General features: G+C 38.7%; 1 protein-coding gene across 2 annotated transcripts in view; it reads right to left on the reverse strand.

Moving 5' to 3' along the window:
• Positions 1-897: 897 nt before the first annotated feature.
• slx4ip (SLX4 interacting protein) overlaps positions 898-25,129 on the reverse strand; it is a 61,932-nt gene continuing 37,700 nt past the window's right edge. The window contains exons 7-8 of one of the 2 annotated variants that reach the window (XM_067421521.1): positions 2,406-2,503; positions 898-2,339 (exon numbers count right to left, since the gene is read on the reverse strand). In XM_067421521.1, coding sequence (XP_067277622.1) covers positions 1,802-2,339; positions 2,406-2,503 — 636 coding nt within the window. In that variant the 3' untranslated portion in view covers positions 898-1,801. The remainder of the gene's footprint in view (positions 2,340-2,405; positions 2,504-25,129) is intronic. The other variant, XM_067421520.1, reaches the window with a different exon arrangement.

Genomic DNA, 25,129 nt, shown 5'->3' on the forward strand with positions numbered 1-25,129 from the left:
GCAAAGCTTATGGTGGTGAGTGAAGGAAACGGCTTTCCCAATGTTTTCAGTCATAAATCATGTAAATGTTGTCATTATATACTCATCCTCATGTTGTTTTGAATGCAAAACACGACATTTTGAAGAATTAAGGTGCCATTGACTGGAAGTTTCAAGACGCAAAAAGATGGCATCGTAAAAATGCTCCATACAACTCATGCCCCATATTCAGTCATCTTATTTAATATGATAGCTTTCTGTGAGAAAAAGAGGAAAATGTAAGAAATTTAATTGAAAATATCGACATAGACTCTAGTTTTGTGTGAATTTGTGAATGAATCATTCTTTTGAGTTCAGTGATTTAGTTTATGAAAGCTGTCTGAATGATTTATGAATCAGACTCGAGATAGAATTGAGTCAGTGAGTTTATCTCAGCAGAGGATAATCAGTGGAAAGCAACTTAAACTTCTGTTTGTTTCTCACACAAAGGCTTCCTATAGCTCCTGAACACTCTGAATATAAAAAGTCACTTTTATGATATATGTATGGTGATTTGACTGCCGAGTGACGCTTTCAAGCTTAAAAAATGATACATTGTAAATAACTCCAGAATTCTCCACTATGTTCCACAGAAGAAAGTTAATTTGGTTTGGAATGGGTTAGTGACATTTTCATTTATGGAGGATTTTAATTGTTGCCATGAAATGCAAATTCACCCTATCTATTTTGTAAAAAAAACAAAACAAAAAAACAATTATTGATCTTATCCTGAGCGTATGCACTTCATTTTTAACAAAAACAAAAGTAACCTCATAATGTTCATTCAAAATGTCAATTTAAACCCAACTGATGCAATGCAGTACAATAGATTGCATGGACAAGTAGTAGACATTTAGCTGGACAAGTATCTCAATAGGAACATACTAGTTTGATTAAGAATTTAATCATTCAAATGCATTACAGAAATCAAAATATACAGTAAAACGATTTTAAAATTTGTTCCAACTCTAAACCAGAAGCATTTTGACTGTAATGTTTCATTATATAATCATTATTACAGCACAATACTGATAATGTTTTTATGACACATCTATTATACTAAAGGCATAAGCATCAAGTGATTTGTAAGCACGAGCATGTGACTCGAATTTATGTCCATACATATATTTATCCTGCCATCACGCACTACATCAATGTCGACTGCCCCCGTGATTAGCCAAATATCGGACACGAGCTGCACTACAGCGTTCCATAAAGTTTTCAGTCATCCCGCAGCAGACTTTTAGCTGTTACGAAAAGCAATAACACATTTACAAATAATAACCGCAGGGAGACGGCAGTCGGCTCCAACGGTGAAAACCCCTGATCGCTTAAGGAGCGCGGTGTATGTGAAAACACAGCGAAATCAATCATGTGCTCAGCTGAAGCTGGAAGAGTGGAGATTTCAGACGGATGGAGCCAGAGATTTGGGCTTGAAGCCACAGTGTGCTTGGCGGCTCCTGTTAGTCTGAAATGCAAATCTTGCGCAGAAAACGCGAAGTACATTTGTGTTTTTGTTTAGAGTTATTGTTTGCATGAGTCACTTTTAAGCTGTTACTAATGAAGCCAGATATTTGAGAGTTTCTTGGTAATCTAATACAAATGATTGAGCAGTTTGTGTGTGATTTTTACTTTAAAGGCAAAAGGGAAATACTGTAAAGACTGTGTGTGGTGAACTCTTGTGCAACCGCTGCTGACAGACAGTATTACGGTAGAAGTGTGTACTGTAACATCCATCGTGGTGGCGTCAGATATCCTCTCTCGTTCTATGCCGCTGCGCCCCTCAGGACTTCTTGAGCCGGCGTAATCGGGATGTTCTGGGCTCGCCCCCCTTCCTTCCCTCTCTGGCGGCCAATCTGGAACTAATAGAAGAGCCAGAGGATACGGGCTTGACGGATAGGCCTCTCAGACTTGTGGCCAGCCCGCTTTGGTTAGTCTGTGAAATCTCAGGCTGGGGACTATGAACGTCTGGTGCAGCGATGCCGGAAGAGGGCTTGTTGTAATCGTTCAACACCGTTGGATCTCCAAGACGCAATCTTTTTGTCTTTTGGCGGTTAACGTCCTCTCCTGAGCTGCTTGGGGTTCGTGGTCGCCTCTTCAGACCGGTAGCATCAAGATGTGGTTCAGTGAGCTCTTTACCGTCACTTAATTTAGATGACAACACGACTTTCCCTTCGTCCAACGACTCACCCGTGAGCAATACGAGGACAGGATGAAACGTTTCGGCAGACACTTTTTGCTCTTTATCCACTTGCAATTGGGCTGATCTGGACTCTTGATCATCTTGGTGTTGTCGGGGTTGGACGTTAGCCTGCCTGGCCCTGGAAGAATGACGAAATGTTAAATGAAGATAAGGATAGATATCCAAAAGCTATATAAGAACTTACATCTTTTGAAGGACAGCTCTTTTTGTTGCTGTTGAGCTGGGTAATGGATCTATGGTCTCACCAGAGCTATAAAAATACTTTGACTGGGTTTGTTCAATCTGTTCAAACAAAAGAGAGAGAGATTAATTTAATTCAAAATGGCAGAATGAAAAAAAAATGTTGGTTAAAAAAATCATCTAATATCAGTCATTTATGTTTAGTTTCAGTTATAATGCTGCCTAAGCTACTCTCTCGATGCCTGACAGAACATTGATGCACATTGTTTATTTCTTGTTTTTTTTAAAGGGTTAGTTCACCCACAAATAAAATTATGTCATTAATGACTAACGTCTATAATGTCACTTATGTCGTTCCACTCCTGTAAGACGTTCATTCATCTTTGGAATACAGTTTAAGATATTTTATATTAGTCCGAGAGCTTTTCTGTTCCTTCAATGAAAGTGAATGCACACTATACTGTCCATGTCCAGAAAGGTAATAAAAACATCATCAAAGTAGTCCATATGTGACATCCGTTGGTTAATTAGAATCCCGAAGCATTGAAAATACATTTTGGTCCAAAAATAACAAAAACTACAACTTTATTCAGCATTGTCTTCTCTTCCCCGTTTGTTTTCAAACCTCAAATAAAGATTCAAACGGTTATGAATCAGCGGATTGATTCATGATTCGGATGGGATTCATGATTCGCTAATGTCAAGTGATTTGAGCAGTTTGACATGTGATCCGAATCATGAATCAATCCGCTGATTCATAACCGTTTGAATCTTTATTTGAGGACTGAAAACAAACGTGGAAGAGAAGACAATGCTGAATAAAGTCGTAGTTTTTGTTATTTTTGGACCAAAATGTATTTTTGATGCTTCAAGAGATTCTAATTAACCAACGGATGTCACATATGGACTACTTTGATGATGTTTTTATTACCTTTCTGGACATGGACAGTATAGTGTGCATACACTTTCATTAAAGGAACAGAAAAGCTCTCGGACTAATATAAAATATCTTAAACCGTGTTCTGAAGATGAACGGAGGTCTTATGGGTGTGGAACGACATTAGGCTGAGTCATTAATGACATACATTTTTTGGGTGAACTAACCCTTTAAGGGACTCTAAGAGAAGTCCATTGTACTGACATGAATGAACTTGGAGATATTTGGTGTAGCCATGGGAACAAATCCATGAAATGTTTTGTTTTGACGGCCATACCCAAGAGACCAAGCAAAAACACAAGCAAAAAGCTTGTGTTCAACTGCCAGAATTCAGAGAAAGCTCTCTTTTTTCTCCCTTTCTCTGACTCAAATGTCTGATCATGTTCATCAAAATATAATAATGTGTGTAGCTTTGCGTTTAAGGGCAATGTTGTGAATACAACCATGCACACATACGTAGTATATATATATATATAGAACTGACACTTATCTAGACCTATCTTAAGTCAAGACATCAAGATGCAGTATAATTGGACACATTGTTGAGCAAAACATTACATTTTAAATAAATCAAATAAATCAAACAAATGTAATTTCCAAAATAATATTCCCATTGTCTTTGTGTGTGTGTGTGTGTGTGTGTGTGTGTGTGTGTGTGTGTGTGTTTTTATCAGGACCTGGCTTGACCACCTGAATAGTTTAACAAACACTTTGAAGTCCTTGTTTTAGTACTAGCCATGCTTAACTGGGCAGCGCTGAGAAGAATAAAGAGACGAGGCAGTTTATTGAATCCCACCAACATACACCTTCAACAGTCCTAATGAAGCTCTATCAACAGAACAATCCTTGACTGAGCAAGAACAGAGCGGGTGCTTGTGGTTGTCGTCTTTAGGGCCACAGGATCATTGAACTGCGATTAACCAACACAAAACAATCATTCCAGTCCAAACTGATTGGATTTCATAAAAGTGTAGGTTTACTGACCGGCCTCTGAACAGGTTCAAGGTATATAGGCTATTAGTTCTATTTTAGGATAGAACTAGGCAGATAAGCACAAGGTCCGTCAAGTCATTAGAGCGAAATGAGGAAATTGCAGAGGGATATGTTTCATATGAAGTGCACAAACACTGGCCTAAAGAAGGGGCCCCTATATACTCATATATGCTGCCTTTTTATGAAAAAGGGGTGGTGTGGCCTATTGGATAATGATATGAAATGGCAACCAAAGGTTTTGAACCCTAAAGTGCATCCATTGGTGAAGTCAACACTACAACACAATCAAAAAGAATGCATCAAAGATAAATGGAAACAAGGACGATAGATAATGCTGAGGGGTTGTGAGCGAGTCATGCTGAAAATTAGTTTTGATTCACAAAAGGAGGGTACACCTACTGCATGCAGGGATCTTGCAGCATGTGATTGTGGCGCAGCCTGTCAGATGACCATTTGGTAATGCTGTGCTTTTTATATATATATATATATATATATATATATATATATATATATATATATATATATATATATATATATATATATATATATATATATATATATATATATATATATATATATATATATATATATATATAATGAAGACAAAAAGTATTACAAAATCTCAAGAGAAGTTTTTGATTCCAAGCCAAAAAAAACCCAAAAAAACATTATCCTGTATCTCAAACAGTATGGCGCTAGCAACCAATGCATTTGCCAATAGATTTGTGATTAGTTCATGTGTTTTCACTGTTTAATGCATGTCATAAAACATTAATCCACCTCAAGCGAGTGCATGTTTTTATGTGCATTTTGGAAACTGTATTTGATTTTGTTTAAATCCATCATTTTTTAATGTGAAATTCTAAAATTCAGACTCAGAGACAGCGATATGACCATATCGCTAGAATCAAGTTCTCGTTCGTGTCTTATCACGCTTAATCGGTTTAAAATAGCTTTGAACATTAAACTGACAAAAGAATAACAAACATACATGATTGCAAATATAACACCAATGCTCAAGTACCAAAATTGAGTTCTCTTTCGTGTCTTATTGCTCTTAAACAGTTTTAAATCGCTTGGAACATTAAAGTGCCCCTATGATGCTTTTTTTCTTTTTTTAGATATTCCCTTTTCATGCAGTGTGTTATATAGCTGTTTGTGAATTTAAAAGTTCTGCCTACAAAGTTTTAAAGATCGCAGTGCGCAATAAAGTTATTGTCTCCCAAAAAAAGATAGAATCGATTCTGAACTGTTGAAACGAGTTGTCAGTCATTCCAGTCTTACTTCCGTAATTTACATACAAAACAATGTAACAAATGCCCACCTATGGTCTTCATTGGCTGCACGGGAACAACGTCTACTTTGAACCGCTCTCAAACACGGTAGATGGATTGTGTTGTGTTCATGTCGAAAAGACGTTGTAACGTTTTCTGTTCAGCAAAAGCAAATTCTCTTCGTAAACACTTCCAAAAACTAAACAGACTAAAGAACACTTACACAAGGAACCTTTGGCCATGTTTTAAAAATACCATAGCAAAAACAACTAGCCTAACTAATATAAAATTTAGCATAAGAAGCATAATTAAAGACAAGTAAACACGTAAAAGGTATTCAGGTACAGAAACTGCAATCAAATGTAAAATAACAGCACATTATGAATAAAACAAATAAAACATATAGTTACAAAAGATATTCCGTCAAGAACAGCTTTGTCTTTTGTTGTTTGATTAGTTATTATAGAGAAGGCAGCAGGAATATTAGGCTGCTGTCACTTTAAGAGCTGCATGGACACAATATACTCATGCGTTTTCCTTGCAAATGTTACATACACTTAAGACATAACCATCTATGTTTACGAGGATATTTAGACATATTTTTTGTCTGTATTTGTCCATTCAACTGGAAAAGAATTCAGTATCGCGCAGTATGAGAGGCGGATTTCTCATACTCTCATATTTTTTCATAGTGAGTCTTAAAATCAACATCATTGTGCCTGCTGTACCCATGGTACGGCAGCAAAGTTCCTTGATTATTTAGCAGGAATGAGAGTATAGTATACAAAAGAGAGTATATACAACTTTTTTTCCCGTCTGTCTTAGTACACAATATAACTACAGAAGAGTCAAGTTTTAAATAGGAAAAATAGCGAAACTGTTCATTTTTTAGCGAGATGCTAAGGGTCTCATCAGAATCAATTAATTATGCTAAGCTATACTAAAAGTACTGCTGCCAGAGATCGGCTGAATGGATTCGAAAAAGATAAAACTCAGCTTTAGTGGTGTTGGAAAATGAGCCTATTTTCAAAAAAAGTGGTGTGTTCCTTTAAATTCAGTTATGGTCATGGCCGTCTCGTTTCTGGCACACACTGTAAACAGCAAACCAATGAGAACAGACTGGGCCATCTGACCAATTAGAGAAGAGTAGGCTCTCGGAAAGGAGGGAGGGTTAAAAGTCATCGACAATCTTTTAAAAATGTGGTGATGTGCAATGTATATTTAGAGAAAATAAGTGTTTTTTGACCTTTGATGCACTTAAATCTGTTGTAGGAGACCTTCAAAACAAAATTAGGAACCTATAATAGCAGCATAAGAACTTTAACTTAACCCTTATAAAAAGGATAAACTATTGTGACTGCAACCTCACGTGAGTGTAAACATGATAGAGACAATGATACAATAATGTCTACCGGTTGTCAAGTTTCTCCCGGTTTGTCGTGTCTAGCGGTGTATCGTCCACCCCTAAGATGGAATGGAAACCCAGCCACAGATAGAAAGGACCAATTCCGTCAAAGCTGTTCCCACAAGCTGTTTGAAAGAAACAGGCTTAGCAGGATTGCACATAAATCAATGCTGCTTGACTCTAAATGGGCTGATCAATAGCTAGTAGTTTGTTTTAAGGTGCAGGGAACAGTAAAGCATGTGAGGCGTCTGCGAGGCGTTTTCACCAACAGAGACAAGTATTCCTTAGAAATCGAATGTTTAAAAACAATTATTTTCCAAAGTCAGAGCAAGCTGCTGTCTCATCGGTATATCCATGACCACTGTCTGTCGAACTCTCTCTTCCTCGCATACAGAAACTCCCCACTATTAACCATGTCCCTCAGCCCACTGCAACCAAGACTGGATGGATTTTAGGGGGATATCCAGACACACAAGCACACAAAAACACACCCATACTCACTAACGATAAGTCCACTGAAAATAAACACACCCAGTGAGCGTGAACGGTACACACACGTTCGACAAAAACATGGAGGATAGAGGAGGAAGAACATTTGAATTTCAATGCCTTCATATGCATTTTACAAACCTCTGGAAAATAGATGAAAGAGACAGCAACAATGGAGCAGTGTTTCTTTCCCTGAGAAACACCCAAGAAGCAACTCTCTCATGTACTTCTCTGCTCTTCAAAGAAGAACAAGGGAAAGAGAAAGAGCGATAAGAAAAGAAATTTAGGTCAGAAAGTCAGAAGTGATTTGTTGGCTGAATAAGGAACTGAGAGCAGTCAGTGTGTCTATGGGAACAAGGAATATAGAATGTACACAATTTTTTTTTTTTTTTGCAGAAATCTAGTGCAAAAGTTTGGGGTCAATTTTTGTTTTAAATCTAATCTATACTTTTGTTTAGCAAGAATGAATAAATATATATATAGTGAGGAAAATAAGTATTTGAGCACCCTGCTATTTTGCAAGTTCTCCCACTTGGAAATCATGGAGGGGTCTGAAATTGTCATCATAGGTGCATGTCCACAGTGAGAGACATAATCTAAAAAAAAACCTAAAAAAAAAAAAGAAATCACAATATATGATTTTTAACTATTTATTTGTATGATACAGCTGCAAATACGTATTTGAACACCTGTCTATCAGTTAGAATTCTGACCCTCAAAGACCTGTTAGTCTGCCTTTAAAATGTCCACCTCCACTCCATTTATTATCCTAAATTAGATGCACCTGTTTTACATTGTTAGCTGCATAAAGATACCTGTCCACCCCATTCAATTAGTAAGAATTCAACTACTAACATGGCCAAGACCAAAGAGCTGTCCAAAGAAACTAGAGACAAAATTGTACACCTCCACAAGGCTGGAAAGGGCTATGGGGAAATTGCCAAGCAGCTTGGTGAAAAAAGGTCCACTGCTGGAGCAATCATTAGACAATGGAAGAAGCTAAACATGACTGTCAATCTCCCTTGGACTGGGGCTCTATGTAAGATCTCACCTCGAGGGGTCTCGATGATCCTTAGAAAGGAGAGAAATCAGCCCAGAACTACACGGGAGGAGCTGGTCAATGACCTGAAAAGAGCTGGGACCACCGTTTCCAAGGTTACTGTTGGTAATACACCAAGATGTCATGGTTTAAAATTATGTGTGGCACGAAAGGTTCCCCTGCTTAAACCAGCACATGTCTAGGCCCATCTTAAGTTTGCCAATGACCTTTTGGATTATCCAGAGAAGTCATGGGAGAAAGTCACGTGGTCAGATGAGACCAAAATATAACTTTTTGGTCCTAATTCCACTAAAAGTGTTTGGAGGAAGAAGAATGATGAGTACCATCCCTACTGTGGGGTGGTAGCATCATGCTTTGGGGGTGTTTTTCTGCACATGGGACAGGGCGACTGCACTGTATTAAGGACAGGATGACCGGGGCCATGTATTGCGAGATTTGGGGAACAATCTCCTTCCCTCAGTTAGAGCATTGAAGATGGGTCAAGGCTGGGATGGGGCAAGACTTCCAACATGACAATGACCTGAAGTACACAGCCGGGACAACCAAGGAGTGGCTCTGTAAGAAGCATATCAAGGTTCTGGCGTGGCCTAGCCAGTCTCCAGACCTAAAACCAATAGAGAATCTTTGGAGGGAGCTCAACCTCCGTGTTTCTCAGCAACAGGCCAGAAACCTGACAAATCTAGAGAAGATCTGTGTGGAGGAGTGGGCCAAAATCTCTCCTGCAGTGTGTGCAAACCTGGTGAAAAACTACAGGAAACGTTTGACCTCTGTAATTGCAAACAAAGACTACTGTACCAAATATTAACATTGATTTTCTCAGGTGTTCAAATACTTATTTGCAGCTGTATCATACAAATAAATTTTTATAAAATCATATATTGTGATTTCTGGATTTATTTTTCAGATTATGTCTCTCACAGTAGACATGCACCTATGATGACAATTTCAGACCCCTCTATGATTTCTAAGTGGGAGAACTTGCAAAATAGCCGGGTATTTAAATACTTATTTTCCTCACTGTATATAAGAGACCACATATATTAGGAGACCACTTAACATTGATTATTCAATGTTAAGTGTTCTCTTATTTTTTTTCAGAGCTGTATATATAATTGCTGTTATTTTGAATTTGATCTTTATATTTAAAGAATCCTAAAAAAATGTTGTTGTTTTTTAAGTTATAATAATAATAATAAATAATTGAAATATGTATTGTACCTGTCTGAGGAAGGTCTGTTTAAAACCATTAAATTATACAGCAAGTTCGAGAAGTGTTTGTTTTTCTGGGTAACATTGATAATAAAGAAAAATAATTGACCAGCTAATCAACATATTAGAAAGATTGCTGGATCATGTGAAGCTAAAGACTGGAGTAGTACATTTTAATATATATTAAATAGAAAATGTTTTTTTTTTTAAATGCAGCCTTAGTTGTAAGCATAAAATAACTCTTTCAAACACACACACACACACACACACACACACACACACACACACACACACACACACACACACACACACACACACACACACAAAAACAACAACAATTCTCATAAATTATTTTTGGGCACAGCGTCATGACCTCTACAATTACAAAAGCAGTGACCATTGCATATAAACACTTGGTTAAAAGTGAAACAAATTCAGGCCGAATCCAGTAATGATGACTGCAGCCCACATACACTTGACATAAACACTTTAAAATAGCATCTATTTGTCTTCACACTAAATAATTGTTGAAAATGTAAGCTACAAAGTGACATATCAACTACAAGTCATTTTTAAAAGGAAATGAGTCAGTCTTAACATACTCATTCACCCTTCACATTTCCATAAGCTCAATCATACATAATCAACCATTAAATAAGGTTGAGTTGATGCTATAAGAGCTGGCACGCTTAAAGGACACTCTTACAATGGCTCATCTGTACTAGTAAACAAACAAATATATACCACTATTCCCGTGATCTGGACTCATTAGCCGTTAGACAGATCACTGTTACACAAGCACTTGAATGCCCACAATGCGGGTAGTGGAGGTGAAGTTATGGATCAGGAAAAAGATCAGTTAGGAAGAGGTGATCCGTGAACTAGTTTGCCTGTGACCATAACGCCCTTGAGCAAAGCACTTAACTTACGTTTCTGTAAGAGGACTGTCCCAACAAGTGACAACAAGTAGTCAATATGAGTAAATGTGCGGTCACACTAGACTGTTTCTCATTCACTTCCATTCATACGCATACTAATGCAGGAGAGTGGGAGCGCAAGCATAATCCTAGACTCTAAAAATGTTGGGGTTTTTTTGTTTTGTTTTGCTTGCCTCTTGAGTCATTTCATTGGGTTGTTTTTTATATTTTTAACCAGGTGTTGGATAGGTATGGTGTAACTTAGCAGCAGGGTAATTTTTACTGTCAATACAAATGATAAACCCTCTCGCACACCTATAGTGAATCCAGAAAGCATTTACGCTTCTCTTTTTCCACATTTTGTTATGTTACAGCCTTATACCAAAATAAAATAAAATAAAATAAAAATCCCTCAATTCTACAAACAATATCCCATAATGACAAAGTAAAAGGAAGTTTGTTTGAAATTTTCACACACAAAAAAAACTAATATGTACTCATATGCGAATACTTATGAATACATATGTGAATACTCATATGTACTATATGTACTTATATGTGAATACTCATATGTTACATAAGTATTCACAGCCTTTGCTCGATACTTTGTTGAAGCACATTTGGCACTAAAAGCTTGGTACACCCAGTTTTGGGCAATTTCTCCCATTATTCTTTGCAGGACCTCTCAAGCTCCATCAGATTGGATGGAGAGCATTGGTGTACAGCCATTTTCAGATCTCTCCAGAGATGTTCAATCTGGTTCAAGTCTGCTCCTGGCTGGGCCACTCAAGGACATTCACAGAGATGTCCCATAGCCAGTCTTACTGTCATCTCACACTGACACACACACTGTGACACACACTCACACTTTTATCTTGGCTGTGTGCTTAAGGTCATTGTTCTGTTTGAAGAGGAACCTTCGCCCTAGTCTGACATCCAGAGTGCTCTGGAGCAGGTTTTCATCAAGGATGGTATATTGCTGCATTCATCTTCCCCTGGATCCTGACTAATCTCCCAGTTCCTGCCGCTGAAAAACATCCCCACAGCATGATGCTGCCACCACCGTGCCTCACTGTAATGATGGTATTGGCCAGGTGATGAGCAGTGCCTGGTTTCCTCCAGAGATGTAGCTTGCCATTCAGGCCAAATAGTTCAATCTGTGTTTCATCAGACCAGAGAATTTTGTTTCTCGTGGTCTGAGAGTCCTTCAGGTGTCTTTTGGCAAACATCAGGTGGGCTTTTAGTGAGGAGTGGCTTTCGTCTGGCCAATCTACCATACAGGCCAGATTGGTGCAGTGCTGCAGAGATGGTTGTTCTTCTGGATGGTCCTCCTTTCTCCACAGGGAAATGCTAAGGCTAAGGCTCTAAGGCTAAGGCTCTTCTCCCCCAATTGCTTAGTTTGGCTGGGCAGCCAGCTCTAGGAAGAGCCCTGGTGGTTCCAAACTTCTTCCATTTACAGATGATGAAGGCCACTGTGCTTACTGGGACCTTCAATGCTGTAGACATTTTTCTGTACCCTTCCCCAGATCTGTGCCTCAATACAATCCTGTCTCTGAGGTCTAAAGACAATTCCTTGGACTTAATGGCTTGATTTGTGCTCTGACAACCACTGTTAACTTTGGGACTTTATATAGACTAGGGCTGTCCTCGACTAAGGATTTAGACAATCGAATCAGAATTGTCGAATCTCTCTATGGTCGACTGATAGTCGAATCATCTGTGTGTGTGAATGGGTGGGAGGGGCACGACACTGTCAGCAGGAGGGTAAAACTATTTTTATTTTCCTTTACACACTGCACACAGCAACAACTTTAAATAAAGCGACCAAAACTGCCTGCCAACTGACAGACGAACTGACAATGGCTTTCTAATTTAGGTTTAAATAGCCTAAAAGGTAATGTGGTGGATAAACATTAATAAACCATTTTCTCATAACATGTTAAAGCCGCGATCGAAATACAGAACATCACACAAATATATAAAAGAACATTTTGATAAATACACCTAAAAAAATACCTGCCTAGAGAGGAAAAGAACACTTTGAGTGCGTTTACATGCACGTTCTGAAGCCGATCGTGAAGGACACGAAGCCCAGCCCCGCGCACCTCAGGATCTCACTCACACCGACACCTGACGCGCACATTATATACACGCGAGCTCAATTTTGAATTGACTGACAGATGAGCTGCACGAAAGCGCTCTGTGGTGCAGCAGGATTTTAAACAACTTCCCGAGTGGCCGCTGACAGGCGCTGAATGCTGCCGCCGGTTTGTGTACACTCACTGAACGTGTTCTAATTTTAAAGGCACGGTGCGAAGCTCAGCGCCCTTAAAGGGGTCGCACACCGATGCTCAGCTCAGCTCAGCGCCGCGACACGTCTTTAAAATATTGAGCACCCCCATATTGCCAAAATGGTATGATCCTCGTTTCATAACAACCGCGAAGATTCGACCGTGAGATCGGTGGTCGAATCAGGCTCCGCATATCGATGCATCGAATCTTCGACTATTCAAGGTCACCCCTAATATAGACAGGTGTGTACCTTTCCAAATCATGTCCAATCAAATGTTTTTACTACAGGTGGACTCCAATCAAGTTGTAGAAACATCTCAAGGATGATCAGAGGAAACGATCAGAGGAAACAGGATGCACCTGAGCTCAATTTTAAGTGTCATGGCAAATGCTGTGAATACTTATGTACATATTTTTTTGTTTTTTTATTTAATACATTTGCATTTTCAAACAAACTTTTTTCACATTGTCGATATCGGGTATTATTTTATTGAGAAAAATAATAATTTAATCAATTTTGGAAAAAGGCTGTAACAACAAAATGTGTAAAAAGTTTAGCGCTGTGAATACTTTCCGGATGCACTGTACCCAGCGCTGGGTCAATGTAACTCAATGTTGGGTAGTCTGTGCCAAACCGGTTAATACTTGATACATTTTTTAACTGTCATTTTGTGTTCTGTTGTGAGAGAAAACTTTCTGAGGGTGTGATGTATATAGAGGCATCATGGCCTAATGGTTAGATAGTCAGACAGGTAACTCAAAGGTTGCAGGTTTTATTCTCAATACCGGCAGGAAATGACTGAGGTGCCCTTGAGCAAGGCACCTAACCCCAATCGCTCCCCGTCCATCGCTGTAAAAATGACTGCCTACTGCTCCAGTTGTGCGTGTCCACGGTTTGTGTGTGTATTCACTGCTCTCTGCTCCTAATTTGAGTGCATTAACTTGGATGGGTTAAATGCAGAGGACAAATTCCCGGCCATATTTGGCCTTCACTTTACGTCATGTCACTTTTTTTTTTAAATGTACCTTTTACAAAGCCACCATGGAAGTTTCACCTCCTGCCAAACGAATAGCGTGACGTGGCACCGCTGTCATATGTGGCTAGGATTGTGCTAATTTGTTTAATGAGTTAAATCGAAGTAGAGCTGTTTTTGATGTAACTTTTCAAACATGAATATTAGTAAAAGATTGCCATTTAATGAACTGGAAAGCCTACTGATACCAGTTTTCTTCCCACAGATTCCCAGTGACTGCTCTTCCTGTTCCTGCCATGTTCTAACACGTTTACTAAATGTTTTTGAGTGTTTTATGATTGTAAAAAAAAACTGACTTGCATTTGAATAAAAAATATTTTATATGAACTGTTCCTGTCCTATATATATAATTTTAGAGTGCTTTTTAATTTTATTAAAATAAATAATATAATATAAATATATATAATAATATAAAACCTTTATTGTTGTAAGAAGCATTTGAATCCTTGATATTTTTATTATAAAGTTTTAGCAGTAAGGCATTGTAGTTCAAATTATTTTATATATTATAATATATAATAATTTTATATATCATTTATAATAATTGTAATACATGTATGATAATTTCAAATAAAATAAAAATGTAAAATATAAATGTATAATTTTTTTAAATTTAGATAAAACATATAATTTTATGCTTGAAGAGGCTAAAGCAAACCACAGCAGCACCCTCACAACTTATTTACCATCATGGAAAGTCCGAACATCATTATTGTAACATTGCTGCCATCACAAAGATGATGCCTTTGATGAGAGTTGAGCCTAACATGACACACGCTTGCTTACTTGAAAGCTTTGTTTCAGTTGGTTGTTTGAACTAAACTAAAACCATGAAGAAATGAAGAGAAACTAAAGCTTAGACACCTTACAATGCCTGTCACCCTATACCTGTGCTTCTCAAACCTGTCCTGAGGACCCCCATCTCCCTTATCAGGCACACCCAATTTAAGTCCAGCATTCTGTGTTAATGGGCTGATGAGTTAAATCAGGTGTGTTAGCTGAAGGAGACACACAAAGTGTGCAGTGGTGGGGGTCCCCAGGACAGGTTTGAGAAGCACTGCCCTATACAACATGAGGAAAAACATTTGCCTGTTCAATGGATGCAACCTTTTATTTCTCTTAGTGATAAAATACACAAATGGTCTATGTCTTCTCTAAGTACCTAAGGGGCGGCAGTGGCTCAGTGGTTCATGTAGGTTGTTTACAAACCAAAAGGTTGGTGGTTCAATCCCCGGTTCCACCTGACCAAGTGTCGAAGTGTCCATGAGCAAGACACCTAACCCCAGCTGCTCCCGACGAGCTGGATGGCGCCTTACATGGTTGACATCGCCGTCGGTGTATGACTGGGTGAATGTGAGGCAAAAATGTAAAGCGCTTTGGATAAAAGCGCTATATAAATGCAGTCCATTTACCATTTACCAAGTACCTGTCAGAATAACACTCCAACCATTTAAACCAGAGCACTTACATGAAGAGTATCTATAAACCATAACCACTCCAGAAATCCACCTCTTTGTTTCTGTGGATACAAACCAGATTAGATGACAATGAGTTTGGCAAAGAAGCCCTGAAATGACAGTGTTGTGTGGCTTACTTTTGGAAACCGTGAGAAATGGAGATAGGAGAGGAACAAAGAAAGGATAAAGTTATGTCCATAAACACTGTGGCTCTCCCCAAAGGGAGAGGAGGCTGTAAAAACACATCTGCCCTGAGCTTTGATCCGCTGTTTCATTACGAGGCTGATATCTGCACCATTCTTTCAGCATACATCCAGAAGTACAGATGGGTCACCATCAAAATGCTAGACTTTCTTTCTTCTGTGAATAAAAAAATAAATTATATATATATATATATATATATATATAGTTTTTTTTCCCTTTTTTTCACAGAAAAAAAAAATATTTATATATATATATATATATATATATATATATATATATATAATTTTTTTTTTTTTTTTGTGAAAAAAAAGGGAAAAAAAACTATATATATATATATATACAGTCTTGTTCAAAATAATAGCAGTACAATGTGACTAACCGGAATAATCAAGGTTTTTCGTATATTTTTTTTATTGCTACGTGGCAAACAAGTTACCAGTAGGTTCAGTAGATTCTCAGAAAACAAATGAGACCCAGCATTCATGATATGCACGCTCTTAAGGCTGTGCAATTGGGCAATTAGTTGAATTAGTTGAAAGGGGTGTGTTCAAAAAAATAGCAGTGTGGCATTCAATCACTGAGGTCATCAATTTTGTGAAGAAACAGGTGTGAATCAGGTGGCCCCTATTTAAGGATGAAGCCAACACTTGTTGAACATGCATTTGAAAGCTGAGGAAAATGGGTCGTTCAAGACATTGTTCAGAAGAACAGGGTACTTTGATTAAAAAGTTGATTAGAGAGGGGAAAACCTATAAAGAGGTGCAAAAAATGATAGGCTGTTCAGCTAAAATGATCTCCAATGCCTTAAAATGGAGAGCAAAACCAGAGAGACGTGGAAGAAAACGGAAGACAACCATCAAAATGGATAGAAGAATAACCAGAATGGCAAAGGCTCAGCCAATGATCACCTCCAGGATGATCAAAGACAGTCTGGAGTTACCTGTAAGTACTGTGACAGATAGAAGACGTCTGTGTGAAGCTAATCTATTTTCAAGAATCCCCCGCAAAGTCCCTCTGTTAAAAAAAAGGCATGTGCAGAAGAGGTTACAATTTGCCAAAGAACACATCAACTGGCCTAAAGAGAAATGGAGGAACATTTTGTGGACTGATGAGAGTAAAATTGTTCTTTTTGAGTCCAAGGGCCACAGGCAGTTTGTGAGATGACCCCCAAACTCTGAATTCAAGCCACAGTACACATTGAAGACAGTGAAGCATGGAGGTGCAAGCATCATGATATGGGCATGTTTCTCCTACTATGGTGTTGGGCCTATTTATCGCATACCAGGGATCATGGATCAGTTTGCATATGTTAAAATACTTGAAGAGGTCATGTTGCCCTATGCTGAAGAGGACATGCCCTTGAAACGGTTGTTTCAACAAGACAATGACCCAAAACACACTAGTAAACGGGCAAAGTCTTGGTTCCAAACCAACAAAATTAATGTTATGGAGTGGCCAGCCCAATCTCCAGACCTTAATCCAATTGAGAACTTGTGGGGTGATATCAAAAATGCTGTTTCTGAAGCAAAACCAAGAAATGTGAATGAATTGTGGAATGTTGTTAAAGAATCATGGAGTGGAATAACAGCTGAGAGGTGCCACAAGTTGGTTGACTCCATGCCACACAGATGTCAAGCAGTTTTAAAAAACTGTGGTCATACAACTAAATATTAGTTTAGTGATTCACAGGATTGCTAAATCCCAGAGAAAAAAAAATGTTTGTACAAAATAGTTTTGAGTTTGTACAGTCAAAGGTAGACACTGCTATTTTTTTGAACACACCCCTTTCAACTAATTGCCCAATTGCACAGCCTTAAGAGCGTGCATATCATGAATGCTGGGTCTTGTTTGTTTTCTGACAATCTACTGAACCTACTGGTAACTTGTTTGCCACGTAGCAATAAAAAATATACTAAAAACCTTGATTATTCTGGTTAGTCACATTGTACTGCTATTATTTTGAACAAGACTGTATACACTGTTGTTTTGAACTTTATATTCATCTAAGAATTCTGGAAAAAAATATCAGTTTTCATTAAAAATATTAGCATAACAGCATAACCGTTTTTAGAATTGATAATAAAAATAAATGTCTCTTGAGCACCAAATCAGCATGTTGGACTGAAAATTCAGCTTTGCAATCACAGGAATAAATTACATTTAAAATATAATAAAATAGAAAAGTTATTTTAATTGTAATAATGTTTCACAACATTACTGTTTTATTATGTATTTTTGATCAACTAAATGTAGCCTTGGTGAGGGTAAGATACTTTTCAAATACATCTTTCAAAAAAAATTCTTACAGAGCCCCATTTTTTAAACTGTGGTGTATAGCATGCATGACTAAATACAGATCCAATTTAAGCTAGACACCTTCTCAAGGTGTTTCAGAGTACATTAAAAGGAAATGGAAGATCCGTCTGCCCTCTCAGTTGTGATGATATGATGCTGACTGTGCACCCGCATCGCTTTTCTGCTATGCAACAATGAAGGATCCTTCCCGCTTGACCGACATCAGACCACAGCACAGGATGTGAATCACTCAAGGAACCGTTAATCTTGCTTTGACAGAGGATACAAGTCACCTTCCAGTTCATGAAACACCCCTTCCAGGGTTTGAACCGATGACTTTCCAAATAGTACCATATATTTTTTTTCACACTCTCTCTTGCTGTAAGAAACCACACATTACATCACCACTCGTTCTTGGAGCCTAACCTTATGACCTCTGGATAGGTGTTATGGCAGCTCTGAGCGGCTGATATAAACTTCGTTTTGCAAACCGAGCACTAAATCAAATGGAAGGACCACAGACAAATTCCCAAACTGCCTCAAAACATGTGGCGTCATTCAGACTCTCACTGTCAAGCTTTGCGGTGAGAGAAACTCACCATAAACATATGACAACACTGGAAGAACAAATACACTGAGCCATTATCATTTTCAAATTGAAATTCTACATTGTATGTGACTCATACAGCCGAGCTGCACTTCTTATTAAGATTCTTATAAAGACATAACTTTCCTGGCTAACTTAGAGCAAAAGTGAGAACGAAAGAAACTGTAGGAAAAGGCTCCCACTTGCAAATTAGAACGGAGCAACTGAAATAATTGTTTTGTCATGAGAGAAACTCCAACTCACTCTCCTGATGCCTCTCTCCTCCAATCTGCCAAATAGCAAAAGCACCACCGCAAGCTCCTGCTATCCCTTCCTCGTAGCATATACAAGCACAGAGAACCACATCCTGAGGAGGGGAATGCAAAAACAAGGGCCCTGCTTCCATGAACTGGAAAAGCGGTTACACAATGTGAACTTTTCACTGTCGAACTGGATAACTTCATTCGAATTATTACAATTCTTGCTTTCATTAAAAGCCAAAGCAACGCAGAAAAAAAGGGCTAAAAAGAAAACGTCTCAAAGAAAAACAACGGCGAATGATTCAACTCGAAAAAGTACCGACATTAATGGCAGGATAGATGGGAGACTGTCTTCGTCCTTGATGTCCACCCAAGGTGGGCGGCTCTGTGCAGATTTCCCAGGATTCTATTGGGAGATGGGAAGAAGCGAACATGAAAAGATTTGAAGAAGATTGGGGAGAAAATTCAACAGATGAGGACTCGGGGCACACAGCAGGAAGTCTAACAAGAACACTTTTACTTGGACATTCATGGCTCCAGAGATCCAACCGCTGAGTATCCTGTTGAACCAAATCACAATCTTCATGCCCACACACAAATGTTGCCATAAAAGTGGGTGAGTAAGAGGGCATGTGTGTGAGCCAAGTAAAACTGTGGTCTTGTTTCCGAGGCAAAATACATAGTGTACCAGTGATGCAACTCATGATTTCAGAATGCAAATCCTTGATTCAATTTCCTACTTAGCTTCAAGATCAACAGCTCTATACAAAACAACATATTTTTTCCCTAAATGACCTCTTGACAAACTTGTCTTAAAAGGGTCATATAATGGTACATGCACTTTTACAAGTTGATTGTATGGAAATGTGTGTTGGCAGTGCCTGTACACCACCATCCTATAATGATAAAAATCCATCCAGTGTTTTTTTTTTTTTTCTCCTTATGTTTTCCCATCCCAATTCAAGTCGTTCGTCCGTGTGGCTTCACACGGTCAGACACCCCTCCCATGACTCAGACCCGCCCTGAGCGAGCGGTCATCATAGTCTGCCATTGTTGATACGCTGGAGCAGAATGGCGTCTAAGCGATTGTGGTGTTCTGTTCTTTAGTGTAATAACGAACACAGCAGTCATTCTGATGTTCCTAAATCCGAATCGCTGGAGTGGCTGAGTTTTGTTTTCAAAGGAAATACACCCTGATCAACATAGATGCTTTTATGTTTGTGCGAACTGCGAAGCATTTCTCACCAGACTGCTTTATAAATGAGGGTCAGTATAAAGCAGGTTTTGCTAAGAAGATGCTCCTGAATAACGGATCGGTACCAACTATTTATGTTCCTGCTGCCCCTCCAGAAGAATTGAGTGTAGTTTGAAACGCTTGCACACGTCACGATGACTGCGGCTAAAGTTTACAGGGTAAGTTAAATGACATTATGGCATGCTTATATATGACGTTCTCAGAATAATTCATAATCCCACGTTTATAATGAACAAGGCGTTATGGTTATTGCGTTATTACAAACTGTGTACGCTGTTGAGAAAGTTAAAGGGGGGGTGAAATGCTGTTTCATGCATACTGATCTTTTTACACTGTTAAAGACTTGGATTCCCATACTAAACATGGACAAAGTTTCAAAAGTTAAGGTGGACGTTTGATGGGAGTATTTCTTTGTCAAAAATACTACTTCCGGTTAGTCATAAGTTTCGGCAAGTTTTTTGCGATCATGCGTCCCCTTGACGTTAATGGGGGCGGAATTTCCTTGTATGGGCCTTACGGACAATTCTACCGGAAGAGCGTGAGAGAGAGAGAGGGAGAGAGCGAAAGTAACAGGCTACGCCCATCAAAGCGCTGGCTTGTAGGATGCGCTGCACAGGTGATGTGCACAATTACAATGTCACCAAAAAAGTGCGTTTTTGGTTGCCAGACCAAGACAGTCCTGCACAGATTCCCCAAAAACCCCGCGTTAAGGCAACAGTGGATGTAATTTGCTTTTCCGGATCAGCAACTGAGTTGCGCGAATGTTTATATCTGTTCGCTGCATTTCGGTGCCGACTGTTTCATAAACAAGGCCCAGCTCGACGCCGGATTTTCCAATCGCCTAATGCTGAAGGATGGAGCAGTCCCAACGATAAAGGTCCCAACGTTAGAACCGCAGGCTGTGAGTAAGACTGCTTCAAATGTCTGTGTTTTTCCCTATGCTCATCAAGTAGCCCAAACATGATCACGTATAGTTAATTGATCAATGGAGCATGCGATGTGTAGTTCATGTACATTTGTTTAGCTGGCCACTATATGTGTAACTTTATGTTTGTGTATTGTAAAAGCACTCCAAACAACAATACACAAAGAGTGGGGAAATATGTTGAACTAAATAAGCGCGCTTCTTCATTCAAATGCGCTACTATTCCGTGTCTTTTTATGTAAACACTAACTTAGCCTCCCGTGCAAAACCAGTCCGCTTACTAACGTTACAATTGTCTACACAAACCACGCGTAAACACACACACACACACACACACACACGTGCACAACTGCACTTCCCACATGTACACCTTCAAAGACAAAAATACGACGATATAATTCAAGTATAAATATGTAAACAACAAGCCGCTAAGCATATTATATAGTTAGTGTATAACTTGTACCACATAGAGACGTCCTGCTCTAGTCGTTTTTGCTGCTGCTCCTGTTCAACTGCAGCCTCTGGGTCTGATTCCGGATCATAGATGTATGGCTGTATCTGATTAAAAGCCATATTTTTATTTTGAATAAAGTTTTTTTCCCACTGTTAGGGATGACACAGCTTTACGACGCACTCAACTCAACACAATAGCAGCAGCGCGCACACGTCATTATTTAGCTCCGCTCACACGACACGCCCCCACCCGCTCGGCTTTTTTCGGAAAGACTCGGAACAGCGCATCTTTCTTATATAATTATAAAAAAAATAAAGACTTTTCGGAGATATGCAGGATGCAATGCTACTCTATAGGTACTCAAGATTGACATGACACTGACTGAAACTGAGTGTTTCACCCCCCCTTTAACATGGGCGTGGTAACTACACAAAGCTTACTTTTGTAGATGGTTTACAATGGTGTCTGTTACTGTCAAAAAAATCGTGTTGTGACAGTTATTACAGTTACGCATCACTGACAAACAGAAAAAAAAGTTTTTATTAGCATTAGGTGTAATATCAATCTGTCAATGAACTAATATTAGTAAACACATCGTTAGCATTCATGCTAATGTTACCCTGCCAGTACATAAAGATAGATCAACGTGACATTACATTAACCAACCATCCATTCAGAATCATCCTGTTCGTGCCTTAATTGTCAAATTTTGTTAGAGCTGTCATCTTGTCCCGGGTCCGACTCAGGTTCAAATTGATACAGTTGCACAGATGTGTCCTCAGACACTCCAGTCATCATTGTCTTTGAAAACAAGACTGCACCTTTTCTGTATTTCCCATCCTAGTTATACAGGGCTTCTTTAAGAGTGCATATTTAAGACCTGACATGCTGTTGCGATCATCTAATTTTCTCACAACTTTTTAAGTTAATTTAAGATGTTATTTAACTCATTTGCACTGCTCTTATGAGAATACTTGACAAAACAGACACAACAGAGAACAACTCTCCTGTTTTCACCAAAACTGTTTGTCGGGGGCTCCACAGAGTCAATATTCTTGGTCGGGCTGCTATAGCCACACCTTCGGTGACTCGTGCCAATGCCAAATGTCAGTTTCATTGGTGCCAACACTGCAAATCTTGGGCAGCGGACAATGAAACATGAGGCATAACACCCAGGCTGTTGCGTGCCCAGAGTGAAGTACGGGATGATGGTTTGGGCTGCAATATCATAACATTACCTGCTTGATGAGCACTTCACTGTCAAGGACTACCGAATCCATTCTGAGGATCATGTGCAACACTGTACCCCAAAAGGGGTCCCACATATAAGCATGATAATGCACCCATAATATGCAGACACACACACACACACACACACACACACACACACACACACACACACACACACACACACACACACACACACACAAAATACAAGGCAAATTTTGTCAAGGAAAACAAATCTCTGAACTAATGCTGTAAACTATGGGAGTCAGTTGTTGCCTACTATAAGGTGAAGGTAAGTGAAGGTAAAAAATTACTGATTTGCATGCAAATGCTTAAATTACTCTCAAGATTTTTTTTAAATAATAATAATAAAGTTATGTGAAATATGAACATTTTAATGGTGGCTGTCATAAAAACTTGCCAGATTTATTAAAACATGCATTAAATATTGAATAACATAAAACATATATAATGACTATGTAATATGGTGCAGAAGATGGTGTTGATGGTCGCTTGCTCTCGCTCTGTGCACGTCATTATTCAAAACACACGAGTCGCACATGACGGACATTAGCCGAGAACTAGCCTAATATATGCTGGCTTTTGCTTCACTATGCTCTTGTGTCATGTTTGCTTGTTAGTCCATTTGCGATCGTATTGTGGCTCTCTTCAGCGATGAGAGAGACCCGTTCATTTCCACACCATATGGAGCATCTAAATCTCCTCACCGTGTGCTTCAAGCATCAGCTCACACAATGTCTCCGACAAGTAAGATACTATACTCCTAATACATGTTTGTTTCCTCTTTTCATGATCTATATAACCCTTATCCGGTCATAATTGTAATATGTCGCTAGCTGGACTGTCGTGCTTGTGTTCTATAGAGTTGTTCATGAGAACGGTTTGTGTTTTTGTAATCACTATAACTCTAATTCTGTCATAATTGTAATATGTTCATTAGTTGGACTGTCATGCCCGTGTACTATCGAGTTGTTCATGAGAACGGTTTGTGTTTTTGTGATGAAGGGGTGACTTTTTCATTGAATATTCGACCTGGATTAGTTACACAGATTCTGCCATAGTCGTTGCCTAGGTTACGTATGTGTGGGGCGGAGCTATGAAAATATAAATATATAATTGAAATATCAACAGTGGTTACCAGAAAGCACTTACCCCACCTTTAAGGTAGAAGAGAAGATCAGTTAATGTGCTTTGCATGCTTTTCTTGAGCTGAGCTGCGCCAGAGCGATATCACGCCACATTGCCAAAAACGGTATTTTTATGTTTTTGAATTTCGTAACAAAGTGGGCGTAATTTGAAATCTGCGACTTTTTCATATGAACAAAGAACAAACATGATTGCAATTTATTGGATGTAAGGCACGCAATGTTCTGTTCGTTCATCAACTGAAAACAGGATGACTAATTGATTATTGGGATCTAGGAATCGATATTGGTTCATAAAAATGAGAATCAATTAAGATCGAGAAATCAATATTTTTTACCTAGCTGTACATTTAGACATGGTCAAGATGATCTGCTAAAGTTCAAACTTAGCATCGCAAATGGGGGAAAAACAAGTGATTTAAGTGCAATCTGGTGCCAGACAGGCTGGTATGAGTATTTCAGAAACTGCTGATCTTCTGGCATCTCTACGGTTTACAGAGCAGCTAAGAACAGAAAACTGAGGCAATTTTTGAAAAAAACATTTCAGGCTTTCAGATGGTAGAGTCAGAATTTGGCGTAAAGCATGAATCCATCCTTCCTTATATAATTAGTTTAGAATGGAGGAGGTAGTGTAATGGTGTTTTTTTATATTTTCTGGTACACTTTGGGCCCCTTAGTACCAACTGAGCATCGTTTAAGCGCCACAGCCTATCTGAGTATTTTTGCTAACCCTGTCCATCACTTTATGACCACAGTGTATACATTTGCTGATGGTAACTTCCAGAAGATCAGCATGCCATGTCACAAAGCTCAAATAATATCAAACTGGTTTCTTGTAAAGTCCACTATACTCAAATGTCAAATGTCACTACATCTCAAACTAATAGAGCATCATTGGAATAGGGTTAGGATGTGCAGATATACAAATATGCAGCAACTGTGGAACCAATCTTAATTTGGACCAAAAACTTTCCAGCACCCTGTTAAAGGGTCATAAATTATCTACATTTTTAGATGAGATATGTACAGACCACACATCATTGAAAACACTAAAGGTACTTATTAAGTTTATTCATAAGTGGAAATTAGTTATTTGTGCATTTTTTTGAGCAATTTCTGTCTTCCGGTTTGAAAAGCAAAGTCAGAGAAACATCACATATTCTGACGGGGGGGGATCCAGATTGGCTCCGGGAGCTGACGTCAACTGTTTCTGATTGCTTCTCTGCATTTATCCATGATGATGAACTCTTTTAACCCAATCTCTATGCTGTATTACGCATGAGATCGCA

Source organism: Pseudorasbora parva, chromosome 17, assembly GCF_024679245.1.
Source record: "Pseudorasbora parva isolate DD20220531a chromosome 17, ASM2467924v1, whole genome shotgun sequence".
Classification (NCBI taxonomy): domain Eukaryota; kingdom Metazoa; phylum Chordata; class Actinopteri; order Cypriniformes; family Gobionidae; genus Pseudorasbora; species Pseudorasbora parva.